This window comes from Microcebus murinus, chromosome 16 (genome assembly GCF_040939455.1).
Source record: "Microcebus murinus isolate Inina chromosome 16, M.murinus_Inina_mat1.0, whole genome shotgun sequence".
NCBI classification, from domain to species: Eukaryota; Metazoa; Chordata; class Mammalia; order Primates; family Cheirogaleidae; genus Microcebus; species Microcebus murinus.
Genome location: NC_134119.1, coordinates 71,714,785 through 71,741,884, shown reverse-complemented (window position 1 = coordinate 71,741,884; position 27,100 = coordinate 71,714,785). Strand labels below are relative to the sequence as shown.

General features: G+C 43.8%; 1 protein-coding gene and 2 pseudogenes across 7 annotated transcripts in view; 2 read left to right on the top strand and 1 right to left on the bottom strand.

Annotated features, from left to right (window-relative positions):
- Nucleotides 1–8,325: 8,325 nt before the first annotated feature.
- LOC142861393 (uncharacterized) lies at nt 8,326–8,445 on the bottom strand (annotated as a pseudogene).
- Nucleotides 8,446–13,622: 5,177 nt separating this feature from the next.
- The window catches only part of ZNF606 (zinc finger protein 606), a 55,969-nt gene continuing 42,491 nt past the window's right edge, over nt 13,623–27,100 (top strand). For 6 of the 7 annotated variants that reach the window (XM_075993314.1, XM_075993315.1, XM_075993313.1 and 3 more), the window contains exons 1-4: nt 13,623–14,116; nt 15,163–15,256; nt 15,926–15,982; nt 16,487–16,575. In XM_075993314.1, the coding sequence (XP_075849429.1) occupies nt 15,226–15,256; nt 15,926–15,982; nt 16,487–16,575 (177 nt within the window). In that variant the 5' untranslated portion in view covers nt 13,623–14,116; nt 15,163–15,225. The remainder of the gene's footprint in view (nt 14,117–15,162; nt 15,257–15,925; nt 15,983–16,486; nt 16,576–27,100) is intronic. The other variant, XM_020283423.2, reaches the window with a different exon arrangement.
- On the top strand, nt 25,220–25,624 carry LOC105867726 (cytochrome c, somatic pseudogene; annotated as a pseudogene).

Genomic DNA, 27,100 nt, shown 5'->3' with positions numbered 1-27,100 from the left:
TCCGACAGGAGAGTGTTGAGTCCCCACGTATGACTGTATTTGTTTATATATTGATTGATTGTCATTTTTGCTTTATGTACATTCAAGCAATGTTACTGAGTATACTGGCATGTCAGATGTTGTGTCTTCCTGTTGAACATACCCTCTTATCACTATGAAATGTCCTTCTTTTCCTCTAGTACTACCTTTGTCTTGAAGTCTACTTCATTTGGTTTTATTTTAGCCAACTGGCTCAGTGTATTGTGTTATGTATCTTTTCCTAGACTTTTACTTTCAACTTCTCTGTTGAAATGTTAAAGTGGGTCTCTTGTAAATGGCATTAATTGGGTCTTTTTTGTAATTCATTTCTCAATCTCTATTGTTTGCTTAGTAAATTTATATTTAGTATATAATTATTGATATGTTTGGGTTTATGTCTACCTCCTTATTATTTGTTTTCTATTTGTCTCATCTAGGCTTTGTTCCTTTGCTTTTCAATTCTGCCTTCTTTTGGATTGAGTATTGTTAATCTACTTAATCTCCTTTGTTTTCCTTCTTAGCTTTATGTCTTTGTAGTATTGTATAATCTTATGTATTTTTGGCTTTAATAATACAAATCTTTATCATAGTCTACCTGGAATTAATATTATGCCACTTAATGCACAATATAAAAAACTTAATATAATTGCAATTTTCCTTTCTCCTACCCTTGATGTTGTTGTTGTGTATTCAGTTCTACATATTATATAAACTCTGTTATACACTGTTGTTATTCTTGCTTTATACAGTTGGCAGCCTTTTGAAGTAATTTATAAATCATTTTTTATAATATTTTCTCTTAATTAATTTGTATTTTGATTGCTCTTAATTCCATTCTGCAGATCCAAGCTTCTACCTTTGATCATTTCCATGCAGTCTAAAGAACATGCTTTAGTATTTCTTACAGTGCATTCAAATGGTGAAGAATTTGCCCCACTTCCTTTTTGTCTAGAAATATCTTTATTTAGCCTTCTTTTGGAAGGATATTTTTCCTAGATATAGAATTCTGGATTTTTTGCTTTCAATATTAAAAGTATCTCTTTTTTTTCTTGCTTCCATTGTTTCTTGTGGGAAGTTGGCTGTCTTTCTGCTTGTTGTTCCCTGAAAGTGATGTAATGTCATTTTTTTCTGATCACTTTTAATATATTTGCTTTACATTTGGTTTTCAACAGTTTGATTATGATGTCTCAGGTAAGGTCTTTTTTTAAATGATTCTGCTTAGAGTTTTTTGAGCTTTTTGGATCTGTAGGGTGATGCCTTTAGTCAATTTAGGAAAACACTCTGCTATTATCTCTTCACATATTTTTTCTGCTCATCCTTCTTCTTCTGTAACTCCAGCTACACGTTAGTCCACTTGTCATATATTCTGTTGTTAAATTCTCTTCTCTCCCTTTGTATCATTGTAAAGTGTCTACTTAACCTGTTTTCAAATTCACAGATCTTTTCTTCTGCTATGTTTAGTCTGCTGTTAAGTCCTTTATTTCAGATACTGTATTCTTATTTAGTTGTAGCATTTTTATTTTTTTTAGTTTTTCCACAGAATTCTTTATCATATTGGCAATAATTTTTTAAAGTCTTCTTATGCTACTACTAACATTTGATATGTCTGTTTCTATGACTTTTTTGTTGATTAGGAGTCACATTTTCCTGATTCTTTACATGTCTAGTCATTTTTTAATTGTATACTGGACATTGTAGGTCATACAGACACTGCAGGTTGTTATCTTCCACCAAAGAGGGTAGAATTTTATTCTGATAGGCAGTTAAATTACTACAGACCACATAATCCTGATGAGGATTGGCTTTAGGATTTATTAAGGTAGATTTAAAAGTTTTGCTTTAGTCCTTGGATCTAGCCCTTATTCTTACAGCATGGTCTTTTCTCCTAACCTATAGCTTTCTAGGGTCTCAGCTGAATGCCTTTGGTGCTTAAGTCTGTCTGCCCCGGGTAGGTCAGAACTCCAATACCTCCCCAATATGATATAGCTTCTGAAATTTCTGCTCAACCCCCTAGCAGCTGTTTTTTTATTTTTTTTATTTTTTTATTAGGTCTTACAGAACTTTCTTCTGTGCATTTATAGTTTAGGGCCCAGCTAAGGACTCAACATGAAACCCTCTGCAAAATTCTGTGTACCCAGTATTGCTCTGCTTGATGCTGCAAATCTCTCCTCACAGTCAATCCCACAGCCTCCCCTCCATAGTCAGAAACTTTTAGCCTTCCCACCTACTAGGAGTCAGGCTGCAGGGAAGCACAATCACATATTCTGTCTGTCTACCTCACAGACCTATCTCACGCACCCACAGTGAACCAGGTGCTGTGCTGGGCACGGTGACAGTATGAACAGGCCAGATGATGTAGAGCTCAAAGCCTAGTATGTAGTGTTTGGGGAAGGGGCGGACAATAAAGAACCCATTGAACAAGGTGATGTTATTGGGGGAGGGAGAAAAAAAACAAGGTGATGTTATTTAATAAATAGTGCTAAACAGTAAAATGAGGCAACTGAAGACAGGACAACAAAGTGGAAAGTGAGGAAGAACCTTTACTGGCTCCTGTATTGGCTGGGATGTTGGAGAGGGTCTCTTACAGGAGATGACCTGGGAGTTGGGACCCAAATGATGAGAGGAAAGGGAAAGGTTGCTGATACCTAAGACCTTGGGGATCAAAGGAAGTTCTTGAGCAGAGAATAAGCTGTATATTAATGGTTTGGATGGTGATGTATGATGAGAACTAAAGAAACCCAGCAGAAGAAAGAACAAGAATAGATGTGGTAGTTTGACCCTGCTTCTGGATGATTGGGAGGGCTGATCTAAAGAGGTATTCTCTTGGCATTGTAAAACTAGTTTGTTAGTAAGATTGACTTGGTGTCAATTACAAGAGGAATGGATATTAGGAAGGAAGATGGATTAGATTTCTGAGACATCTAAGCATTAAAGAAAGGAGGCTGTCCTGAATATTTTATGTTAGGGAATATCTGTCTCTTCCATGTTTCCTCTAGTGGTGTACCCTCTGACTGTTTTGCTGATCACTCTTTTTGTTGATCTGTAGGGGACTGACATATATTTTCCTAGTTTAAGAATTAAATTTAGTGAGTAATGTACATGTTCTGCCCAGAGCGTTTGAAAGTAATGTGTTCCGGACAAGGCCCTTGTGACAAACACAGTTGTTGCCTAGAGGCATAACAATAGACCTGAGTTTCTGCATTAAGGCAAGAGCTGCCCAGCCCCACAATAAGTGGAGGCCTGGAGGCCACACAATAAGCACATTGTTCTTTTGATTGCTGCTTAATCCCATAAGATGGCTGGTTAGTCAATGACGGGTAAGACCCCTCAAGGGAGGGGCGACCTAAGCCATGCACAGCCACAGGAGATTGGCCTAAGAGGAATTAGGGATGAAAAATGCCCCCGGTGGTGGCCTTGCCAACCTTGCTAATCTTGGTCTTTGATCTATGCCTGGCGCCTCTAGCAACTACCTGGAAACCGTGAGTCAGGAGACATCTGTGTCCTTAGGCTACGTGTTCCGGAATTTATGGCTATCGCTGCCATGCCTGGGTGGGCATGTACAAAGAACTAACTTTGATTTTTGGGGTATAAAAATAAAACGACTGGTGCGTTATGCATGGCAGTCTTGTAACTGTCTTTGTGTGTGTCTGTGTGTCTTTTTGTGTTCTGTGTTCATCCTCTGTCCTGCAAATGGGCCACGACATTGATCAGTCTTCCTGTGAATTCCTCTTGTTCTGTATGTAAATTTTGACTTGTTCTCAAAGCTCCATCTCTTCCCTTGGTTGATATTTAAAAACATCAACCCATACCTTATACATTTTGTTGTTTTTATCTCATCCTTCTCGCTCTAGGAGTTTTTTCCCCAGCACCTAAACTCTTTTTAATTTCCTACAGAATGGAAGAATAAACCTGAAAGCCAAGAGTGTCCATCAACAGAGACCATTTCTGGTAAGAAATTACCCAGCGGCGTGAACCTCCCAAGATCCACGATGAGTGATTCCTGGTGTTCCACTGTGGGAGATGCCTGGGAATCTGAAGATGAATCTGAAAAGCAGAAGGTGCATGATGGCAGTGTGGGGCCAATGGAATATAAACAAGGGCAAGCAAAGACTCAGAACAGGAACTGGGAAAGTGCTGAAGTTGTGGGAAAATGTAGCTTCTGTTCAGACTGTGTTCCTTCACACAGATTCCTTATTGAAGAATGTTTCCATCAAATTGCAAGTTTCAAAACTTGCAGCATAATTTTCCTGTGGCAAGTCATCCAGTAATCTTGACAGGAAAGAAACAATGTAAAGGCAATGCTTGTGGACAAGCCTTGGAAAAACTGTATAAACTCAATGAGCATGGTAATTATACCAATGAGAGCATACACCTTTCTGCACATTAGATAATTAACGCAGGAGAGAAATTCTATGAATGCAAAAACAGTGAGGAATTTTTTACCCATAGCTCACACCTCTCTCAGGATTTGAGAACTCCTACTGGGGGGAGAGCCTATGAATGTAATACATGCGAGAAAGCCTTTAAGAAGTTTTTGTCACTCTCCCACCATCTGCGAAATCAGAGTAGAGAGAAAGCTTATGAATGTAATGAATGTGGGAAGTCTTTCTGGTAGAGCCTTCACCTCATTTTGCACCAGAGAATCCACACTGGTGAGAAACATTATGAATGTAATAAATGTGGAAAATGCTTTAGTCAAAATCCTCACCTTCATGTACATCAAAGAAATCACACTAGAATGTGAAAAATCCTTCAATGGAAGGTGTATTTTTTTTTTTGAGACAGAGTCTCACTCTGTTGCCCAAGCTAGAGTGCTGTGGCATCAGCCTAGCTCACAGCAACCTCAAACTCCTGGGCTCAAGCAATCCTGCCTCAGCTTCCCAAGTAGCTGGGACTACAGGCATGAGCCACCATGCCCGACTAATTTTTTCTATATATTTTTAGTTGGCCAATTAATTTCTTTCTATTTATAGTACAGATGGGGTCTTGCTCTTGCTCAGCCTGGTTTTGAACTCCTGACCTTGAGTGATCCACCTGCCTCGGCCTCCCAGAGAGCTAGGATTACAGGCTTGGGCCTCCGTGCCCGGCCTAGGAAGATCTGATCTTAATGTGCATAAGAGAACACATACTGGAGAAAAACAACAAATGTAATGAATGTGGTAAAGCCTTTAGTGACCACTCATCATATACACAACATGAAAGGACACACTGCAGAGAAACCTTACAAATGTAATGAATGTGGAAAGTCCTTCAGCCTCAGCTCTCACCTTATAATTCACAAGAGAATCCATACTGGAGAGAAACCATATAAATGCACTGAATGTGGGAAAACTTTCGGTTTTCACTTTTCTTTCAATCAACATAAGAGAATACACACTGGAGAGAAACTGTATAAATGTCATCACTGTGTGAAAGCTTTCAATCAAGGTTCTAACTTCATTGAGCACCAAAGAACTCATATGAGAGGAAAAGAACTAGACATTTCATTTTAATGTATAAAAGCTATGCAAATACATTTTGTCTTTTCGACTTATTCTCAGAGAAGGGCTGAGCCTGGGTGGCATTTGATACATAGGGAAGTTGCCAGTAAGTAATGATGGACTCTCTTTGATAATACTAGTTAATACAATCAATCAGTGCAGGGAGGGCTATTCCTGAGAAGTCAAAATAGGTTGCTGATGTTTTGCTAAATGACTGCATGTAGCATTCCAAAGAGCCAGAGTACCATGCTTTACTTCATTGTTCCTCCAATGCTAGAAAGTTAGGATGCTTCTAATTTGTTTCAGGAAGTGACTATAAACTATAGTTATAAACACTGTGCAGAAACATGGAGAATGCCTAGTGATATGTAGTGAAATATGCAGAGCCTGTAGTAACTGTATCACCCTCCGTGTGCACTTGGACAAAGGCATAGTAGGAAACAGAAATAAACATAGATAATAAGCAGAGGCTTGGATATTGTGTGTGACTTTTTCCCTTCTTTTCATATGTTCAAAATTGCTATAGTTTTATAATAAAAGATAATAAAGAAGTGGATCAAATATCAGCCTCAATTGTTAGAAGTGGATGCACTGAGGTAGCCAAAAAACAAGTGAAATATAAATAAATTTTATGATCAATACTAGAAGTTGGAAAAATAAATTATAATCAAGTCAGAAGTAAGGACATAATAAAGTTAAAAGCAGAAAATACATGGTAAAAGGTGACTCAGAAAAATAAGTTGAATAAATTCCAAACATGATTAAGAAAAAGGACACACAGATTTGCAATACTGGGAATGAAAAGGGAATTGAACAGAGAAAATAATATCAAATGTTTGTACATTTTTGTGTTAATACACTTGAAAACTTAGATGAAAAAGCCAGTTTTCTAGGAAAATGTTATCCTGGTTATCATCCAGGAAAATATTATATTTCCCAAAGATGACTCAGAAGGCCTAAGTGGACTAAACATTTGGATTACTTTGAAAAAGTTCTCAAGGAATTACCCCACAAAAAATTACTAAAGCCGAGGTATTTTACCAATGAATTATTTCTACCCTTTAAAGAAATAGAAAACTCTGATACAAAGCTGCTCCAGAACATGTAGAATTTACTTTTTCATGATAGCAGTCTGTCAAAGCTGAAAGAAAACTTAAAGGCCAATATCTCTCAGGAATGTTGATGCAAAAATTGCAAATCAGATACTGCCAATAAAGACAAGTTTAGCTAGTATACCTGGATTTAGGAACATTCACTCCAGAAATCTGGTGTTTAGTTTTAGAAAATATACAACTATTCTGGTTCAATTTAAATCAAGCAGTGGAGAAAAACCCATCATCTCAACAATAAATGAGAAGGACGTTCATATAATTCAGTATTTATTGAATATTGATGGGGAAAAATCCTCTGTTAATCAGGAAAAAAGTTTGTATAATATGATATCATGTTTAATGGTGATACTAGAGCTGGGGTTGGCAAACTATGGTCCACAGGCTACATCTGGCCTTGTTTGTGTCAATAAAGTTTTATTGGAACACAGTCACACTGACTCATTTCCATATTGTCTATGCCTTCTTTGACACTGTAAGGTAATGTTGAGTAATTATGAAAGATTTCATGGCCTGAAAAGCCAAAATATGTACCATTAGTCTTTACAGAAAAGCTTTGCTACTCCATGATATAGAGTTATTAATATCTCCACTCCACTTAGGAAAGACCAAGGAAAGGTTGCTCAATAATCCTTATGTATGAACAGGCAATTCAAGAAAAGAATACAAATGGGCAAGAAATACATGAAAAAGTATATGAACAATCAGTAATCAAAGAGAAGCAAATAAAATGACAGTATATATGTGTATGTGTGTGTGTATACATATATATACTTTTTTTTTTTGAGACAGGGTCTCACTTTCTTGCCCTGGCTAGAGTGCAGTGGCCCTCAAAATAGCTCACTGCAACTTCAAATTCCTGGACTCAAGCAATCCTCCTGGCTCAGCCTCCAGAGTAGATGGGACCACAGGTGCACATCACAATGCCTGGCTAATTTTTTTTATTTTTTGTGGAGACTGGGTCTCACTATGTTATCCAGTGACTAGTTGCCTAGTCTCAAACTTCTGACCCTCCCACTTCTGCCTGCCAAAGTGCTAGGATTACAGGTGTGAGCCACTGCACCTGGCCAGCAGTATGTAGTTGAGGCGCTATCACGAAGTAGGCAGAATACCAGGCACTCATCTATACAGCCTCATTCAATAAAAGTACCCTGCTAAGGCAAGGGTTACATTATTGGTATCTCCATTTTATAGGTATAGATAATCCAGTCTCCAGGGGTTAATTGGCAGGTAAAGACTGGCAGAGACTTAAAAAGACTATGTTGGATGTAGTCAAAAGTAGTGGGGAAATGGACCCTATCTGTCACACGAGTGTTCTCTCTTTATAGGGTGGTTAAGCTGGAAGTGCCCAAATGCAAAATACACCCATGAGTTGATTTCAGAACCTCACCTTTGCAGTTTACCCATGGAAATAACTGCCCAGATATGAAAATATACAGGCACAGGCCCTTTCTCCTCTCCTCTCCTCTCCTCTCCTCTCCTCTCCTCTCCTCTCCTCTCCTCTCCTCTCCTCTCCTCTCCTCTCCTCCCCTCCCCTCCCCTCCCCTCCCCTCCCCTCCCCTCCCCTCCCCTCCCCTCCCCTCTCCTCCCCTCCCTTCCTCCTCTCCTTTCTTTCTTTCTTTCTTTCTTTCTTTCTTTCTTTCTTTCTTTCTTTCTTTCTTTCTTTCTTTCTTTCTTTCTTTCTTTCTTTCTTTCTTTCTTTCTTTCTTTCTTTCTTTCACCTACAGCATCTAGTATTCTCAGGCAGTCTCCCATCCAAGTATTAACCAGGCCCAGACTCTGCTTAGCTTCCAAGATCAGACAAGATTGGGTGTGTTCAGGATGGTATGGCTGTAGACCACAGGACCTTTCTTATGGCATGGTTTGTAACAGCAAAATACTAAAGGCTCACCAATAGGAAAATGTTTAAATAAATATGATGAAATTAAATGGCATATTGCTCAGAGACAAAACATCTCATAACAACATGGATGATCCCAAGTCTCTGAAGTTATAAAACTCTCCCAGGGGAACTCTGGAAGAATGTGGCCACATGGTGACATTGGTTATCTATGGGTCATGGGATCTTAGCAATACTTGCTCTTTGCCTTTTCTTAAATGGTTTCAATTTCTTTACAATGAATGAGTGGCATTTTAAATTAAAAGAAAATTATTTTCATCCAGAAATAATATTAAGGTCACGGAATAAAAAATTTTCATTAACATAATATGACAGGGTGGGAAATAAAACAGAAGTCATTGTGTGTAGCCAGAGATACAACTGGGTGCTAGTATAGTGGGAAACTGACTGAAAATACAGGGATCAGCATGTGTGTTCCAGAGAGACACAGAGACAAAGACAATTTAAGAGTTAAAAAGATGTGTCCACAAGGTAACACACTTGCTTCTCAAAGGCCAGCTACATGGGCCTCAGTAGTCATGCCAGAGAAGCAAGTGCCTCAGCTGGGAACTCTGGTGGACCAGGACTGGCTCTCGAAGCCACAGCTGTAAGTGTGATGGCTGTTGTGTCCCCTCATTTGGGAGAAATATAAACATCCCCATCTATTTTATTCCCAGAGCCTACAACAATGCTTTGCATAGTAGGTGCCTTAATGGGTATTTATCGAATGAATATAAGTGGCATCAAAAGTAGAAAGGATAAACAAATTGTGGTATACCCATTCAATGGGAAACTATACAGCTGTGAAAATAAAGAAATTAGACCTTCATATATCAAAAGAGATAAATCTCACAGTGATAAATAAACGGAGCAAAAAAAAAAAAAGATAAAAATCTGAAGGCATCAATAGCATTTATATAAACGCAAAACATGCAAAGTAAACAATGCTTTGCTTAGCAGGCTCTTCCGCCAGATACCTGCATGGCTTGCTCCCTCACTTCCTTCTGGTCTTTGCTCAATGAGGTGATTCCAACTCACCCTTAGCACTCAATTTAATACTGCAACTCGCCTTTCCCATCCTGGCATGAAGTCACCTTCTCTGTCCTTCTTTTCCTTTTTTCCAAAGTACACATTGCCTTCTAACTACTTCTTAATTTACTTGTTTATGTTTCTTGTCTATCTCCTGCTTCCATAAGTACAGAATGTTTACTTTGTTCACTTTAGTCTCCCACAGCCTAGAACAGAGCCTGGCACAGAGCAGATGCTTCATAAATGTCTGCTGATGATTGAATGAATGATGGATGCTCCCTCTCTTGGGGAACCCATTTCCCAGGTTGGTTCCCAGACGATAAAGCATAACAGAATACCTGAGACTGGAGAATTTATAAATAAATTTATTGGCTCACAGTCTGGAGGTTGGGAAGTTCAACATCAAGGTGCTGCTGAGTTTGGTGATGATGATTCCTAGAGCGGGCCTTGAATACTGCATCCTTACATGGTGAAAGGCAGGAGAAGAGAGAGACGAAGAGAGAAAAGAGAGAGTGTACACACACAAGAGCACACAAACTCCCTTCATCAAGCCTTTTATAATGGCATTAATCCATTCATGAGGACCCTACATACCTCCCATTAGGCCCTACCTCCCAACACTGTTGCATTGGAGATTAGGCTTTAACATTAGTTTGGGAGGGGACAAAAATATTCATATTATTGCAGGGATGTTTTTCTTCATCTAGTTTCCTGATATCTTTGCGTCAAAGTCAGTGAGTTCTCTCTCAAGTGTGAACAGAGCTACCTCCTCTCTCGTTAGGACATGAATTCTAGTCCTTTTTGTATGAATACTGAGGTTTGTGGAGCAGGTATTAAATGACTGCATATCATAAAACTTAACTTCTGTAGAAGATAATTATGATTTTAGATAGCATTGATACAAAAAACCAAAAGAGGGTAATATGATTGAGAAACAGAGGGGATGAGTCAGAGCTGGCTATTACTGGCATGTGACATCTGTGCTGAGATCCGGATGAAGAAGAAAAATAACCCTGTGGTTGTATAAGGAAGAACATTCTAGGTAGAGGGAACAGCAAGTAAGAAGGCCGTGAGGCAGGAATGGGCTTGCCCTGTTGGAGAAATTGCTGGTGTCCAGGATCTGGCAGGAGTGAGAGGAGATGAACTTGAGGGATTGAGGTGAGGAGTGGGGTGGGACAGAGGCCAGTCCTGCTGAGTTTTCTAAGCTCTGAACTGGAGTTTGGATTTTAATCTAACTACAATGGGAACCCAGTACAGAATGTGAAGCAGGGACCTGATGTGAGATCCTAAAAACTGCCCTGACTGGCCAGGCGTGGTGGCTCACGCCTGTGATCCTAGCACTCTGGGAGGCCGAGGTGGGCGGATCGCTTGAGCTCAGGAGTTCAAGAGCAGCCTGAGCAACAGCGAGACCCCGTCTCTACTAAAAAAATGGAAACTAGCTGGACAAATAAATATATATAAATATATATATGAAAATAAATGGCCATGGTGGCGCATGCCTGTAGTCCCAGCTACCTGGGAGGTTGAGGCAGCAGGATCGCTAAAGCCCAGGAGTCTGAGGTTGCTGTGAGCTAGGCTAATGTCACAGCACTCTAACCTGGGCAACAGAGTGAGACTCTGTCTCAAAACAAACAAACAAACAAACAAACAAACAAACAAACAAACAAACAAACACCCTGACTGCCTGCTGGAGGATGAGGTGTAGGGAGATGGAAGGGAAACTGAGAGACACTTTCCTTTTACTTCTGTCGCTGCTTCTTCTCCAGCATCTTTCTCCACTTGATAGTGGGGTGGGAGATAGAGAGGTGGGAAGTGTGGGTGTGCCATGCAGAAACTGCTTTCCCCTCGGTGCCACTCTCTGCATGGGCTCACCTTCCTGTCAGCTGGGGCCCCTCACAGCACCTTGTCCCTTCCACCTTACCTCTCTCCTGGGCTTCCCCCTCAAATTCAGCCTGTCCTACTTGAACTTCTCTCCTTCTGAAAGGGCTACTTCCCTCTGCCCACGCACAGTGAGTGCCAACACCACCCATAAAAGCCCAACCCACAGGCCTGCTTCTTTAAATGACCCTCCTTCTCTAGTGGAAATATCTCCAGGATTTCTCTTTCCCACTGCTCACTCAAGTCCAGACTCCTAAATGGCCACCCTGCTTTTGGTCTCCCCCTGTTACAGTCCCTTCTTCTACACTAGCTGCCCCACTACTTCATTAAAACGCACATATAATAACCTCACCACTTCCCTGCCTCAAACCTTTCAATGGTTCCCTGTAACTTACAGTGAAAGCTGCATCTCTCCTCACCCTCTATTTCTCCTCCCACTTTTGTCAATCTCTGATACTCTCTTCTCCAACAACTTTAAGCCACGTACTTAACTCTTAACATGCTCCCAGGCCCTTTGCACACAGTTTCCTCTACCTGGATAACCTCTTCCATCTGTCAGATACCCAGTCTAAGTGTTTCCCATTGGACAATGCCTTTTCTGGGGCCACCTCTCCCTTTCCTAACAGAGCTGGTCCGTCACTCCTCTGGAACCCACACGTGCACACAATCACACAAACTGAGCCACTCTTACTGCATTTCTTCCCCGTCAACCTCCATATACTGTGGATCCTCATGGGCCGCAAACAGGTCTGACTTGCCTTGGAAGCCTCCATACCAGGCTCACAGGGTAGGAGCTCAATAAACGTTCAGGAAGCAGAGTGGTGAGTGAGAAGTGGGTTTCCCACTGAGGTGCTGAGCCTGGGAACCACCAGAGCAGACCCTGGAAGCAGTGGAAACAAAGGTGGACAGAACAGACAAGTAGAGTGAGGAGGAAGGGTGGGGAGGAAGCACTGGGAGAGGGTCATCCCATAACAGGTGGGAAGGAGACTCCAAGAGGATCCCACAGGGTCTAAGTGTGCTCCGCTGTTGGGGATCTTCCAGAGTCAGTTAGGGCTGGAGGCTGGAGGTCAGTGACCCAGGGTCCTGGCCCAGTAGCCTTTTTATCACCCATCTTTGATCTTGACAGTGGGTCTGGATGGCAACTGCTAAGGCAGAGGTTTCCTCAGCCCCGCTTGCCACTCTCTTCCCAAGCCCCACTCAATACATGTTGACTCAAGGGGAAAAAAATTACAAAATAGGTCAATGCTAACTAATACCGTGTTTCCCCAAAGATAAGACAGGGTCTTATATTTATTTTTCCTCAAGAAGACACCCGAGGGCTTATTTTCAGGAGATGTGTTATTTTTTTTAAAGTATGGTACAACAATCTACATTTATTCAAATATAGTTAAGTCACCTTCTTCTGTAACATCATCACTCTCCAAACCCCGAATTCCATCCTGAATTTCTTGTGACTCTATTTCCTTTAGAACCATTGGCCCCAATCTCTCACGTGGAGCCACAGAGCTGTCATGGGGCAGATGAGAAGGGCTGCTCGTGGTCTTTCCCGCTCCGCGATGACACGCCCGTCACTAGGGCTTAATTTCCGGGTGGGGCTTCTATTGCACATGCTTAGACATCCTGCTGGGGCTTATTTTATGGGGAGGGCTTATTTTCGAGGAAACACCCTATGTCCATAACGTTTTGCCGTCTGGAAAGAGATTTGGGAACGATCTCTCTGAAGTGGGGCTTCAAAGGCAAGGGGAACCTCAGAATTAGGTTCTTCATCTTAAAGAAAGGTATAAGCGCTGCTTTCTCACAATCTTCTGAATGGTAAGTGAAATGATCCCTCTGGCGCGTTCAGACCTGCGTCTGGGATGCAGGAAGCGCTCAGACCCGTCAAGCTCCCACTGCCAACGCGGCTACCATGAAGCCTCCATTTCACGGACGGGCAAACTGAGGCTCGGAGCCACGACTTACCCATGCCCTCTCAAGGCGGGCAGCGGGGGGATGGAGGGCGGTCTGGGGCTGCAACCACACCGCCGCCTCTGACGTCAGCGCCCTGACGGATCAAGCGCCACGCAGTGGGCGCTCCGGGAAGGGGAGCAGGGCAGCTCCCGCGATGGATGCGCCGCGGCCCAACGCCGGAAGTGAGCTGTTGGACTACCTCTCCCAGCAGTCCCCGCGGCGCGCCCCGGCCCAATGCCGGAAGTGAGCTGTCGGACTACCGCTCCCAGCAACCCCACGGCGCGCCCGGGTCGACGCCGGGGTAGCGGCCGCCATTGTCCGCGGCCGAGTCGAGACCTTAGCACGGCTCTGGGGCTGCGGTCGTCGCCGCTGTCGCGGGGCCGAAGGCTCGATAGAGCCAGCGTAGAGAGGCGGCGCTGCGGTGGGGGCCGGCGCGGCGCTGGGGCGAGTCCTGCGCCTGCTCGTCCCGCGCGGGCTTCGCAACCCCGTTGCTCTCGGCCCGCCTCGCCCGCCGCCCGCCGCCCGCCGCCCGCCTCCCGCCTCCCGCCTCCCGCCTCCCGCCTCTGGGCGCGCGGCCTCGTCGGGCAGGCCTGGCCCCGGGGAGCCCTGGAGGTCGGGCCCGGCGCGCCTTTGTCTCCAAGGTCGCGCGTGGGGCTCACAGGCGCACGGCTGGGCCATCCCTCCGCACGGGACAAAAGCCAGACGCCCTCGGCGAAGCGACCTCGACCCTGCTGAGTCGTCTTCCAAGGGTGGGGGGACTGGGGGCTGCGAGCAAGGTAAGGTCAGCTGCTGGCTGGAACGAGCTACTCCTGGAGTCGGGGGTGGCGGAGGATATCTGGGGCGGGAGGCGGGAAGCAGGTGATGAGGTCGCCTCTGAGGCCGTTAATGGGAATAATAACCCCGTTCCATTCCCCAACAGGCGTTTCTCATCCGTGCACATTCATTTTATGTGCTGTGAAAGACGTCAATCGTGGGCTGGCAACAGCCCTGCGTTCCTTTAGACTTGGAGTGACCGGGTTTTTGGGGTTTTTTTTGTCAATTTGTAAAAAACAGTGCAAAAATACAGTTTCTCTGCTTTGAGTTTTGGAGCAGATCCCAGTGCTCTTGAGGCCCAGTGGATGTCTTTAGTGCTTTATGCACATATCCAGGACTCAGAGGTCGAGGGAAAAGACCTGTACAAAGACCTGCAACCTGGGGAGTTAGGGGTCTGGGTCCCGGGCCCATCTCTGACTCCTCTACACCAGAAGGGGACAAACTTGGGCCTAGTGGACCTTGTAAGTGGATTTTTTTGGTAGTGGGAGAGGTAAAGTTTACATAACATAATGTTCATCACTTTAACGATTTTTAAGTCTACATTTCAGTGGTTTTGTTGTATATTCATAAAGTTGTGTACTCATCACCACTAATTCTAGAGCATTTCATCACCCCCCCCAAAGAAACCCCTGCACCCATTAAGCAGTCACACCCCATTTCCCTCTTTCCCCAGCTTGAGACAACGACCTATATATGAGGGGTGCAGGTAGATTTGACAATGTATTTTGCCAAATTAACAGAGAAATTTCACTTTGTTGTGACTGGCTGTCTCTTGGGAATGGCTGACAGATTACCCTCTCATCCAGGATAGGGCCCTTTTTTCCAGCTTACACAAGTTACTCTTCCTTTCTCTTCAGGAATTCTGTCATATTTTTGACATGTAAATTCTATTTTCTTTTAATGCTCCTTAGGAATCTTTTGTTGCTTCTTTGCATGGGTTTCTTACCTTGTTCCCTCTGAATCTTCTTGAGAAAGGACCAGTTTTGTCTTTTTCCACCTTTGTCAATAGGTTGGGAATTGCAGTGCTCCTGGTCAAGCCCCCAGTCAGGTCAGTCCTGATCAATTCTCCAGAATGGATGCCATCAACCCATGGGCCTCCTGGGGTGAGTTCAAATCCTATTTCTTCAGGGCCTCACCTAGCTGTTACCTGCTGTAGCTGTGGGTCAGAGCTGGGATAGGGCTGAGGACTTTTAGGGATGGGAAGGGGTGTATTTGTCTTGGTACAGACCTAGAACTGATTGGGAGTCAGAATTGGAACTGGCTGGTGATAAAGGGGGTCAACTATTGTCATAAAAGACAGTGAAACTTTTACATGTTTCATAGTTGTCTCCTGAGAAGCGTTGTCAGCTCTAAGAGATTTTCTGGGGATTTGTGGGGTTTCTTAGAAGACAATCACATATACAATCAAAATGTTTTCTCTACTGGTCCCGTATTTTTTTTTTAACTTTTGTTAATGTTTTTCACTTATATAGCATTGGTCTGTAATTTAGAAACAATGTTGAGTAATAGTGTGATGTCACTGGTGTGTTTTATCTTTAAGTGAGATTTCATTTGTTCTGTGGCTACATCATATCAATAGATTTACTAAGAGTGACCCACCTATGTATTCCTGTATGAATCCAGCTTATGTTGAATTTTTTTTCACATGCCCTTGTGTTCTGTTTATTGGATTTTGTCATGCCTACTAGTGAGACAGACAGTCTCTTTTTCCATTTTGTCACCTTTAATCACTAGGTTTGGTGTCCCAGTCCTAACCCGATCCTTCTGTGCAGGTGCCCTTATGGACCAGTCTTGGAGGATGGCAGCTGTTGATCCGTGGGCCTCCTGGGGTGAGTCAAGAGCCTGTGTTTCTGTCAGGGCACGTTGGCTGCCGTGTTGTGGCCTCTCGCTGCAGTGATCTGCCTAGCTGAGGATCAGAACGGAGGACCAGGTGGGGCTTTAGGGAAGGGGGTTTGTGATCCAGATCTGTCTCTGTACAGAGTTGAAAGAAGGTAAGAGCAGAAAACCTCTACTGGGGGATAAGGTGATGTTGACATCTCAAGGATAGGATGCATGAGAATTAATGTGTGGCCATTTAGGGCTCAGGCATAGAAAGGCTGTGAATGGACACTGCTTCTCAGAGATGATGCCTCACAGTATAGGAGTCAGTGAGGGATTCATGTGTTCTGGCACTTTCCTAACATCTGTGAGCCCCAGTTCCTTTGTCTATAAAATGAGAATGTCCAAGGGGGATGGCAGGGGCTGGCCCTCCTCTGTCTCCCAGGAAGAAGGGCTTATGTTGGCAAGCATCTGGCAGGAAGAGTTGCCTCCGTGACTTCTTTCTCCTTCCCCAGCTCTGTGTCCACAGGACCCTGCCTGGCATGTGGAGGGAAGCCCCGAGGAGGGGAGGAGGGCCACTGGGCTCCCAACAGCCCAGGTCCAGGTGAGATGGGGCTTCCATTTATTCCTGAAGGGCTGCCCTATTCCCAAAGGATGAGTGTTCAGGGTATCCCTGGCCATTCCAGTCCATGTGGTTCCTCAATTAGGTGGTGCGGAACCACTGCGCCAAGTGGTGAAGGAAATGTGTCCGCCAGATGGGTACAGCCAGGTGAGCAGGAGTCTGACCTATAGCACGCCACAGTGTGTGTTTGGGGGACCAGGCAGCAGGCACACTGTGTGACCAGTGTTTGGATGTTTGGATAGCTAGAATTTGAGTAAAGAAGGAATCAGTTGGAAGTTAATGCTTCCTGAGTGCAGATAAGGAGAATTCAGGTAGTTTTTCATGACTTGGAGCCTTACTGTCTATCAGTGTCTCCACAGTGCTGAGCCCCGACGGTGCCCCAGGTTGTTGTGGTTGATGAGGGACAGCCCTTTTAGCTGTCAGCCCCCCTTCTCTTTCCTCCTCCCACCTTTATTCACATGTTCAGTGCCTCATTTAGGCTGATGCTGTGCACTGAGCTGTAGGCTTGCTGTGAGGGGAACAAGGATAGATATGAGCTACCACTCTGAGGAACTCCTGGACCTCTTTACAGGGTTATTCACTGAGATAACGATGCCTCATAGCCTGCCTGGGGGCACACATGCAGTGTGGGACATAAGGAGCCTGAGACATGTAGGGAGGTCCTGAGCCCCGCAGGAGCTTAGGCCAATGGATGCCTTGGGAGATGGGACGAAGTCGGTGCAGAGGTCACTGGGGGCACAGAGCAGCTGGGATCCTTATGCTGTGGAGTGGGAGGCCTGCGCCAAGTGGTGAAGGAAATGTGTCCGCCAGATGGGTACAGCCAGGTGAGCAGGAGTCTGACCTGTAGCACGCCACAGTGTGTGTTTGGGGGGCCAGGTGGCAGGCACACTGTGTGACCAGTGTTTGGATGAAGACTGACCCCAGTTAGGCTGTAGAGGCCAGGATGAATCCAGCTGAACCCTGAATGCCTGCTGCAGAGTTTGTTCTCCATCCTGGTGGCAATAAGGAGCCTTAGAAGTGTTGGGAACAGGAGGCACCAGGGTCCAGAATGTGGCTGGTAAGATTCCCCTGATGGGTGTGGAGAGAAGGAGCTGTGGGAAGCAGGTTGGCATTTCAGACTTCAGTCTGACCGTGGCCTGGGAGCTGGGGAGGAGAGCAAGATTACAGGGGTATAAGGCAGTCAAAGAAGGGGGCTTTGTAACTGTAAGAGCACAGGGTGGCTCCCAAGAGAAATAGGACAGTGGAGTTGGTATGGGAGAGGTGTCATCCCCTCCTCCCCTGCCCAGCCTCCTCAGCTGAGGCAGCCACTTTAAATTTTTGTAATAACAGCTTTATTGAGATGATATGATTCCTATACTATAAGATTTACTTTTTAAAATGTATGGCTCAGTGGTCTTTTAGTGTATTTGCAGAATTATGCAACCATCACCAGCATCTAATTCTAGAACATTTTTGCCACTGCAAAAAGAAATCCTATACCCATTAGTAGTCACTTGCTGTTCCCCTTACTCCCAGCCGCTGGCAATCAACCACTAATCTACTTTCTATGGATTTGCTTATTCTGAATATTTCATATAAATGGAATAATGTGATATGTGGCCTTTTATGTCTGGCTTTATTGGTGTCTTTTATTTGTGAATTAAAACAATCAAGCAAATGTCAGATACTGTAATATAAAAATATTTAAAATAACATCTCTATGCCTACTCCCAAATTTAAAAAAATTAATAAAACCACCCACAGTTTCAAAGCTGGTGGGTGAGGTGCGTCATAAGTGTGCTGTCCCCACGTGGCAGCATAGGTGTCCCTGGAAGCAGAAGGGGCTGAAATACGTGATGCAGGGTGGTTGTCTAGCATCGGAATTGGACTGTGAGGTTTGCTGCTGTTATGAGGTACAGTCATTATTAGATCCTATAACAGAACCATCAGCAGTGAAGGTAGGTAAGGCTGAAAGACTAGCCCTGAATCAGTCTCATGGGCACAGAAGTTAGCTGTAATAAAATGCTGTGAAGAAGCCCTGTTAACCACTGTGCTATACTCTACTACTGTTAATTTACACAAGAGTTTCTGAGAATTATCAGAGTTAATGCTGAGAAAATAAAACAGAATTAAAATAACAACACCCTCCAATGTCTGAAGAGTTGTGATTTCTGAGAAGATGCTCCTGGTCCCCCCCCCCCCCCCCCACACACACTTTGGATTTTTCCCTGTGGGAAGCTCAGGCTTGAATCATGTGAGTTTTTAGTTGAGATCCTCAGGAACACAAGTGAGCCCCATGTCCTTTTACTGTTCCTTCCAGGTTAAATATTTATTGAAATGAAACATTAACCTGATGAAATGCTGTCATCCCTCCTTATCGGAATAGTCCATTCTTGGCAGTGTGTTGGATAGTGAAGTTTTAGCTAGCAGGAACCTGGATTCCGTTATTTTGAGGAATAGGGGAAAATAATAAGAATAATAGTAGTGATAATATCCCAGTTCATGTAAAACCCCCAGCTAGCATCCAAATATGAAAATGTTCTCAAACCCCTCTATAATGATCCACCAAGGATTTCTGCTTTATAAACATAATGTACATAAAACACCAGTAATATTCTGCTCCCATTCTTGGTCAGAATTGAGGATGTACACAGTCTAGTTACATTTTCCTTCCCTGCAAAGAGCTTGTACTAAAATATTAATAATGAAATTCTAACAAAGAGGCCATCTGAATTGCCCCAGGTTCCATGAAGGGGCCATCTGTTAAGGAACTCAGTGAACAATTAGGCAAGATCCCTGGCAAACATCTGAGACCCAGCCCAGCATCTTTAGTCTCCTCTCCTTCAGACCCTCACGGGGTTAAATGTGGCTGGTATGTTAGCAGATTCTATGAAGTGCTTAAGAATGCCTAGATAAATGCTTATACGTGTGTACAAAGTGATATGTGTGAGAATGCATATGTGTAAGAATATTTGGGTGAAACGCCTTGCAGATCATCCTAGGATGTGATTGGTAAGTGCAAGTTCAGCTCATAAGGGTTACCTTTGGAACTCAGGCTCCCTCCTTCTCAGGCGGGACCCTTCTCTTTCCTGCGTCTTCACCCCTCAGCAGGTAACAGCGAAGCCTGCGTTTCCCCTCCCTGCCCTTGGAGTGCCCCTCTCATCTCCACAGCTGGTGAGACTAGGTTCCTGTCTTCCATCATGTCTTCCTTCTAGCCTCTAGGTTTTGCATTTTCCTTTGAAATTCTAGGCTAAAGGTATTTACTGTGTCCTTTTACCATCCCTGAGGTGAGGCATCTGATTTGTGGGACCCAACAATGGAGGCATGAGGGGGGGGTGTCTTTTCTTTTCCTTTCCTTTCCTTTCCTTTCCTTTCCTTTCCTTTCCTTTCCTTTCCTTTCCTTTCCTTTCCTTTCCTTTCCTTTCCTTTCCTTTCCTTTCCTTTCCTTTCCTTTCCTTTCCTTTCCTTTCCTTTCCTTTCCTTTCCTTTCCTTCCCCTTTCCTTCCCCTTTCCTTCCCCTTTCCTTCCCCTTTCCTTCCCCTTTCCTTCCCCTTTCCTTCCCCTTTCCTTCCCCTTTCCTTCCCCTTTCCTTCCCCTTTCCTTCCCCTTTCCTTTCCTTCCCTTTCCTTCCCTTTCCTTCCCCTTTCCTTCCCCTTTCCTTCCCCTTTCCTTCCGCTTTCCTTCCGCTTTCCTTCCCCTTCCTTCCCCTTCCTTTCCCCTTCCTTTCCCCTTCCTTTCCCCTTCCTTCCCTCTCCTTCCCTCTCCTTTCCTTCCCTCTCCTTTCCTTCCCTCTCCTTTCCCCTCTCCTCTCCTTTCTCTCCTCTCCTCTCCTTTCTCCTCTCCTCTCCTTTCTCCTCTCCTCTCCTTTCCCCTCTCCTCTCCTTTCTCCTCTCCTCTCCCTTCTCCTCTCCTCTCCCTTCTCCTCTCCTCTCCTCTCCTCTCCTCTCCTCTCCTCTCCTCTCCTCTCCTCTCCTCTCCTCTCCTCTCCTCTCCTCTCCTCTCCTCTCCTCTCCTCTCCTCTCCTCTCCTCTCCTCTCCTCTCCTCTCCTCTCCTCTCCTCTCCTCTCCTCTCCTCTCCTCTCCTCTCCTCTCCTCTCCTCTCCTCTCCTCTCCTCTCCTCTCCTCTCCTCTCCTCTCCTCTCCTCTCCTCTCCTCTCCTTTCTCCTCTCCTCTCCTTTCTCCTCTCCTCTCCTTTCTCCTCTCCTTTCCTTTCTCCTCTCCTTTCCTTTCTCCTCTCCTTTCCTTTCCTCTCCTTTCCTTTTCTTTCCTCTTCTTTCCTCTTCTTTTCTCCCTCCCCTCCCCTCCCCTCTTCTCTTTCGACAGAGTCTCACTCTGTTGCCTGGGCTAGAGAGCAGTGGTGTCAGCCTAGCTCACAACAACCTCCAACTCCTGGGCTCAAGCAATCCTGCCTCAGCCTCCCGAGTAGCTGGGACTACAGGCATGTGCCACCATGTCCAGCTAATTTTTTTTATATATATTTTTAGTTGGCCAATTAATTTCTTTATTTTTAGTAGAGACAGGACCTGGCTCTTGCTAAGGCTGGTTTCAAACTCCTGACCTTGATTTGAGCAGTCCGCCTGCCTTGGCCTCCTAGAGTGCTGGGGTTAGAGGGGTGAGGCACTGCGCCCAGCCAGTGTTTTCTTCTTTTTTATTTTTTAACGTAGTCTTCAATAACATTTTTTCCCACACTTTCTCAGGGGTGACTGCTCATGGATTCAGTGTCTACACCGCTAATCCATTTTCATATTTATACATAAATAACCTATGTGGACATACACAACCTATTTTTTTGAACATTTTTTTCTACATGTTTTTCTGTAGCTTTCTTTGTTCAACTTTGAGGTCCATCTATGTTGATAGATTCAGATAGGTCAGATTCATTCCTTTTGCACTAGCAGGTGGTATCCACTAGAGAAGTGTACCTCCCTATTTATCCTTTCTTTTATGGATATAAAGTCCCTGTTCCCTCCATTGTTTTTGTTATTCCAACCAAAGGTGTGTGAACATTTCTGTAGTTTAATTTTGTGCTCATGTTTAGTGTTTAGGCATATCCGTAGAAGCACATTTTGCTTGATTTTAGGAAGTGTGTGCTTTTGATGTTACTAGTGCTGCCACGTTGCTCTCTACAGGGGTATAACCATTTCTCATTCTCCCTGCTGTGGGAGAAGGTGCCCATTTCCCTGCATCTTTGCTGACACTTGACATTATCAGGTCTTTTAATTTTTGCTTACCTCAAGACCAAAAAGGTGTATCGCATTATTTTAATTTGCATTTCCTTGGTTGCTAGTGAGGTCGAATATCTTTTGATATCTTTATTGGCCATATGTATTTCCTTCTCTCTCTGTCTGTCTCCCCCCATCCCTAAATTTTTAGAGACTGGGTATTTCACATGCATTGTGGATTCTGATTCTTTGCCGTATATAAATTATCTTCCTGCACGTAACATGTTTCTACTTGCAGTGTCTTACCAGGCAAGTGTTTTTTGGTATGTTTTAGCCAGATGTATCTGTCTTTGTTTGACTTTGTATGACTAGTGATTTTTGTGTCTTTTAGTAGTCCTGTGCTATTGATTGATTGATTGATTGACTGATTGAAAGGGGTCTTGAACTGTTGCCCACCCTGGAATGCAGTGGTATGATCATAGCTGACTGCAGCCTTGAATTCCTGGGTTCCTTCAATCCTCCCACTTCAGCCTCCCGAGTAGCTGGGAAGTCCTGTGTTATTGAAAAAATAATAATTCCCTCCTGTCCTTTTCCTTTATATTCTCTTTCTGGGGTCATCTGTTAGGTCACGGATCTCCTAAATAAATTGCTGTGTCTCTCATCTCTTTATATTCCATGACCTTTTCTTGGCAGGCAGTAGGGGCATGACAATCAGATTCTTATCACCACAGAACTCTTTCTGGGGCCTACTGTACTGATTGCTGTGTCTTTTTTTTTTTTTTTTTTTTTGAGACAGAGTCTCACTTTGTTGCCTAGGCTAGAGTGAGTGCCGCAGTGTCAGCCTAGCTCACAGCAACCTCAAACTCCTGGGCTCAAGCAATCCTTCTGCCTCAGCCTCCCGAGTAGCTGGGACTACAGGCGTGCGCCACCATGCCTGGCTAATTTTTTCTATATATATTAGTTGGCCAATTAATTTCTTTCTATTTATAGTAGAGACAGGGTCTCGCTCTTGCTCAGGCTGGTTTCGAACTTCTGACCTCGAGCAATCCGCCCGCCTCGGCCTCCCAGAGAGCTAGGATTACAGGCGTGAGCCACCATGCCCGGCCTCCTGTGTCTTTTGTTCCTTCATATTCTGTGCATTCTTTCCTGTTCTCTCAGAGAGCCTGTGTTGTAGCATCCTGTCCCATTTTATACTGAAATCTCCCTGGTCTAAGAATCTGAAAATAGGAATTACAGTTCATTGAAAGTTGGATGTGGCTGCTGTCTGGATTCTGTTTCCTCTTGGCCACTGAGCTCAATCTCTCCACCTGTGAGGCAAGTGTTTCCTTGTGTTTGCCAGAGATGGGCTGGGAGGCTGTGGGAGTTCCCTTGTGCTGCAGTTGAGTAGGTCTGGCTCCTAATGGGTGCCTGGCCACTGCCCTGCACTCTCTCTCTCCCCAAGGCTTGCTCTAGGCCTTGTGTGCCTAGGTGGGCCAGGATGAGCAGGTCAGTTTTGCTTTCAGTTTGTGGGTCCAAGCTGTCCGGCTAAGACTCCATTCACTTCCCCCCATGTGGGACTGAAGAGTCTTAACTCATCTGGGCAACTTGAAAACCTCCCACACTTGAGCCTGAGAAGGCTCCTGAGAGTTCTGCCCAGGTGTGAGTACAGGGCTGCCAGCAGAGTGGGGGCTGACAAAGCTCTCCTGGTTACAGCCCTTTGTCTTATCTGTTTTCATTCCCATTCCTGCCTCTTCCAGGTCCTCCTGTGGACAGCTCCTGCTTCCACTGCAGCACCTCCTGGCTTCAGGGCCTGGGATCACCTCTGCTGTGTTGTGTTGGTCAGCCTCACTTTGATCCCCATCTTGCAGGAATGTGTGGAACTCTGGGTGCTCATGGCCCATTCTCTTCATTGGCTAGGTTATTTCTTTTACTTTCTTTAAAAAAACTTTTTTTTTAATTTAGGAGTTTTTTAAACCTAAACATAGAACTAGAACATTAACCCTGTATTTTCTGTTGCCACTGTCACAGATTACCACAAACTTAATGGCTTAGAGAAACATGAATTCTAAAACATGAAGTCTAAAGTGGGTCTCAGGGCAATGTCCCCTTGGGAGGCTCCAGGGAGAATCTGCTTCCTTTTCCCAGTTTCTGGAAGCCTGCATTCCTCAGCCCACAGCCTTTCCTCCGTCTTCATAGTGCAGCATTTCAGACTCTACTTGCATCGCCTTGTCTGACCCCCTGCCTCCCTCTCTCACTTACAAGAGCCTTGGTGATTACATGGGGCCCCATCTGCATAATCCAGAATAATCTCCCAATCTCAGAATCCTTAATCTATTCACATTTGTGAAATCACTTTTATCGTTAAGGTCACAGTCACAGGTTCTGGGGATTAGGACATGGGCACACTTAGAGGGGGCGTTATTTAGCCCACCACAGGCACTCACATGCACCAGCTTCAGCAACTGTCAGCTTTCTGCCTTTTCATCTATTCCAACATGACTATTGTTTTTAAACTGGAGTATTTTAAAACAAATCTCAGAATCATATCATTTCACCTTTAAATACTTCTGTGTATATATCTAACAGATATGTACTTTGTACAATACTTTTATCACACCTAGCAAAACTGATGATAATTCCTTTTTTTTTTTTTTTTTTGAGACAGAGTCTCACTCTATTGCCTGGGCTAGAGTGCTATGGTGTCAGCCTACCTCACAGCAACCTCCAACTCCTGAGCTCAAGGGATCCTCCTGCCTCAGCCTCCCGAGTAGCTGGGACTACAGGCATGTGCCACCATGCCTGGCTAATTTTTTCTATATATTTTTAGTTGGCCAATTAATTTCTTTCTATTTTTAGTAGAGACGGAGTCTCGCTCTTGGCTCTTCCTCAGACTGGTTTTGAACTCCTGACCTCGAACGATCTGCCTGCCTCGGCCTCTCTGAGTGCTAGGATTATAGGCATGAGCCACCACACCCGGCCCAATAATTCCTTAATATTACCTAATACCCAGTACACGTTCTGTCTTTTTACAGTTGTGTAATTTATATCAGGATTTAAACATGGCCCACACATTGCATGTGCTTTGCATGCTGAGGAGACTAGGTCTTTTGTCTTGTTAGCTTGCCTGCTTTTTGCTTTTATGGTGTCACTGAATGAGTTCCTCTATCCCCTCGTCTCCTGTAAACTGGTAGTTGAACTAGAGGCCTGAGTAGAATCATTTGGTATTTGTTTTTTTTTATTTCGGCATATTATGGGGGTACAGATTTTAAGGTTTCAATAAATGCCCATTTCCCCCCCTCCCCCCACAAGTCTGAGTCTCCATCACGACCATCCCCCAGATGGTGCACATCTCACTCATTATATATGTATATACCCGCCCCCCTCCCACCTGCCCAATACCCTATTACTGTAGTACTTAAGTGACCACTTAGGTGCTGTTCAGTTAATACCAATTTGCTGGTGAGTATATGTGGTGCTTGTTTTTCCATTCTTGGGAAACTTCACTTAATAGTATGGGTTCCAGGAAAGCGGGACGTCCGGCTTCTGACTGGGAACCTTCGTGTCGTCAGCAACCAAAGAGAGAATTAAATATGGGTGATGTTGAGAAAGGCAAGAAGATTTTTGTTCAGAAGTGTGCCCAGTGCCACACTGTGGAAAAGGGAGGCAAGCACAAGACTGAGCCAAATCTCCATGGTCTCTTTGGGAGAAAGACAGGTCAGGCTGCTGGATTCTCTTACACAGACGCCAATAAGAACAAAGGCATCACCTGGGGAGAGGACACACTGATGGAGTATTTGGAGAATCCCAAGAAGTACATCCCTGGAACAAAAATGATCTTCGCCGGCATTAAGAAGAAGGGAGAAAGGGCAGACTTGATAGCTTATCTCAAAAAAGCCACTAATGAGTAATAATTGGCCACTGCCTTATTTATTACAAACCAGAAATATCTCATAACTTTTTTTATGTGTACCATAATTTAATTGGTCGCATACACCAGAATTCAGATCATGAAAGAGTGACAAGAATATTTTTGTTGGACAGTCCTGATTTAACTAAGACTGGCTTGTGGTTAATTCGGTTTTTTGAATTCTGATAGTAATTCCAATACAGTAAATGCTATCACTGTTTTCCCCCCTTCTGAAGATGTGATTGGATTAATTAGTAGTGTTCAACTTTTCACAAGAATGGTAAATTGCCATTTCAAAACCTGTTGAAGATTGGTTTTATATTTAGATTTATATAACTGGTTATGTGAATATATTTAAATACTAGGGAAATCGCTTCACTGTCTTGGAACCAAGCGAGACTCACTGGTGTTTTAATTTGTGTTTATTAGCCTGTTAAAGGCGAGGGCTGGAGATAAGGTAGCTGTGTTTACTTTATATATTTTTGGTCTTCGCTATGCCAATCCAATTTCCCTATGTCTACTAAAATGCTGCCTTTTATTTATTGAAAGGCATTTTAGTGTGGTTTATGTGTAATATCAAATAAAAAATATTTAACACTTCTCACATTTTATAGACAATCTATAAGGTTGAATGCTTTTAAAAGTCAGTGTGAAAAGAAATAGGAAATTAAACTTTTGAATTCTTTACTACCTTAAAAAAAAATAGTATGGGTTCCAGCTCTAACCAGGAAAATATAAGATGTGCTATGTCACCATTGTTTCTTAGAGCTGAATAGTACTCCATGGTATACATATACCACATTTTATTAATCCATTCTTGGATTGATGGACACTTGGGCTGTTTCCACAGCCTTGCAATTATGAATTGTGCTGCTATAAACATTCGAGTGCAGGTGTCTTTTTTGTAGAGTGTCATTGGATCTTTTGGGTAGATGCCCAGCAATGGAATTGCTGGATCAAATGGTAGATTCACTTGTATCACTTTAAGGTATCTCCATATTGCTTTCCACAGATGTTGAACTAGTTTGCAGTCCCACCAGCAGTGTAGGAGTGTTCCTCTCTCTCCGAATCCTCACCAGCATTTATTGTTTGGAGACTTTGATAAAGGTATTCTCACTAGAGTTAAGTGATAATCTCATTGTGGTTTTGATTTGCATTTCCCTAATGATTAGAGATGTTGAGCATTTTTTCATGTTTGTTGGCCATTCTTCTGTCTTCTTTAGAAAAGTTTCTGTTCAAGTCCTTTGCCCACTTTTTAATGGGGTTATTTGATTTTTTCTTCCTGATTTTCATGAGTTCTAAGTATATTCTAGGTATCAGTCCCTTATCGGATGCATAGGATGCAAAAATTTTCTCCCATTCTGTAGGTTGTCTGTTTACTTTCATGACTATTTCTTTGGCTGTGCAGAAGCTTTATAGTTTGATCATGTCCCATTTATTTATTTTTGTTGCTGCTGTGATTGCCATTGGGGACTTCTTC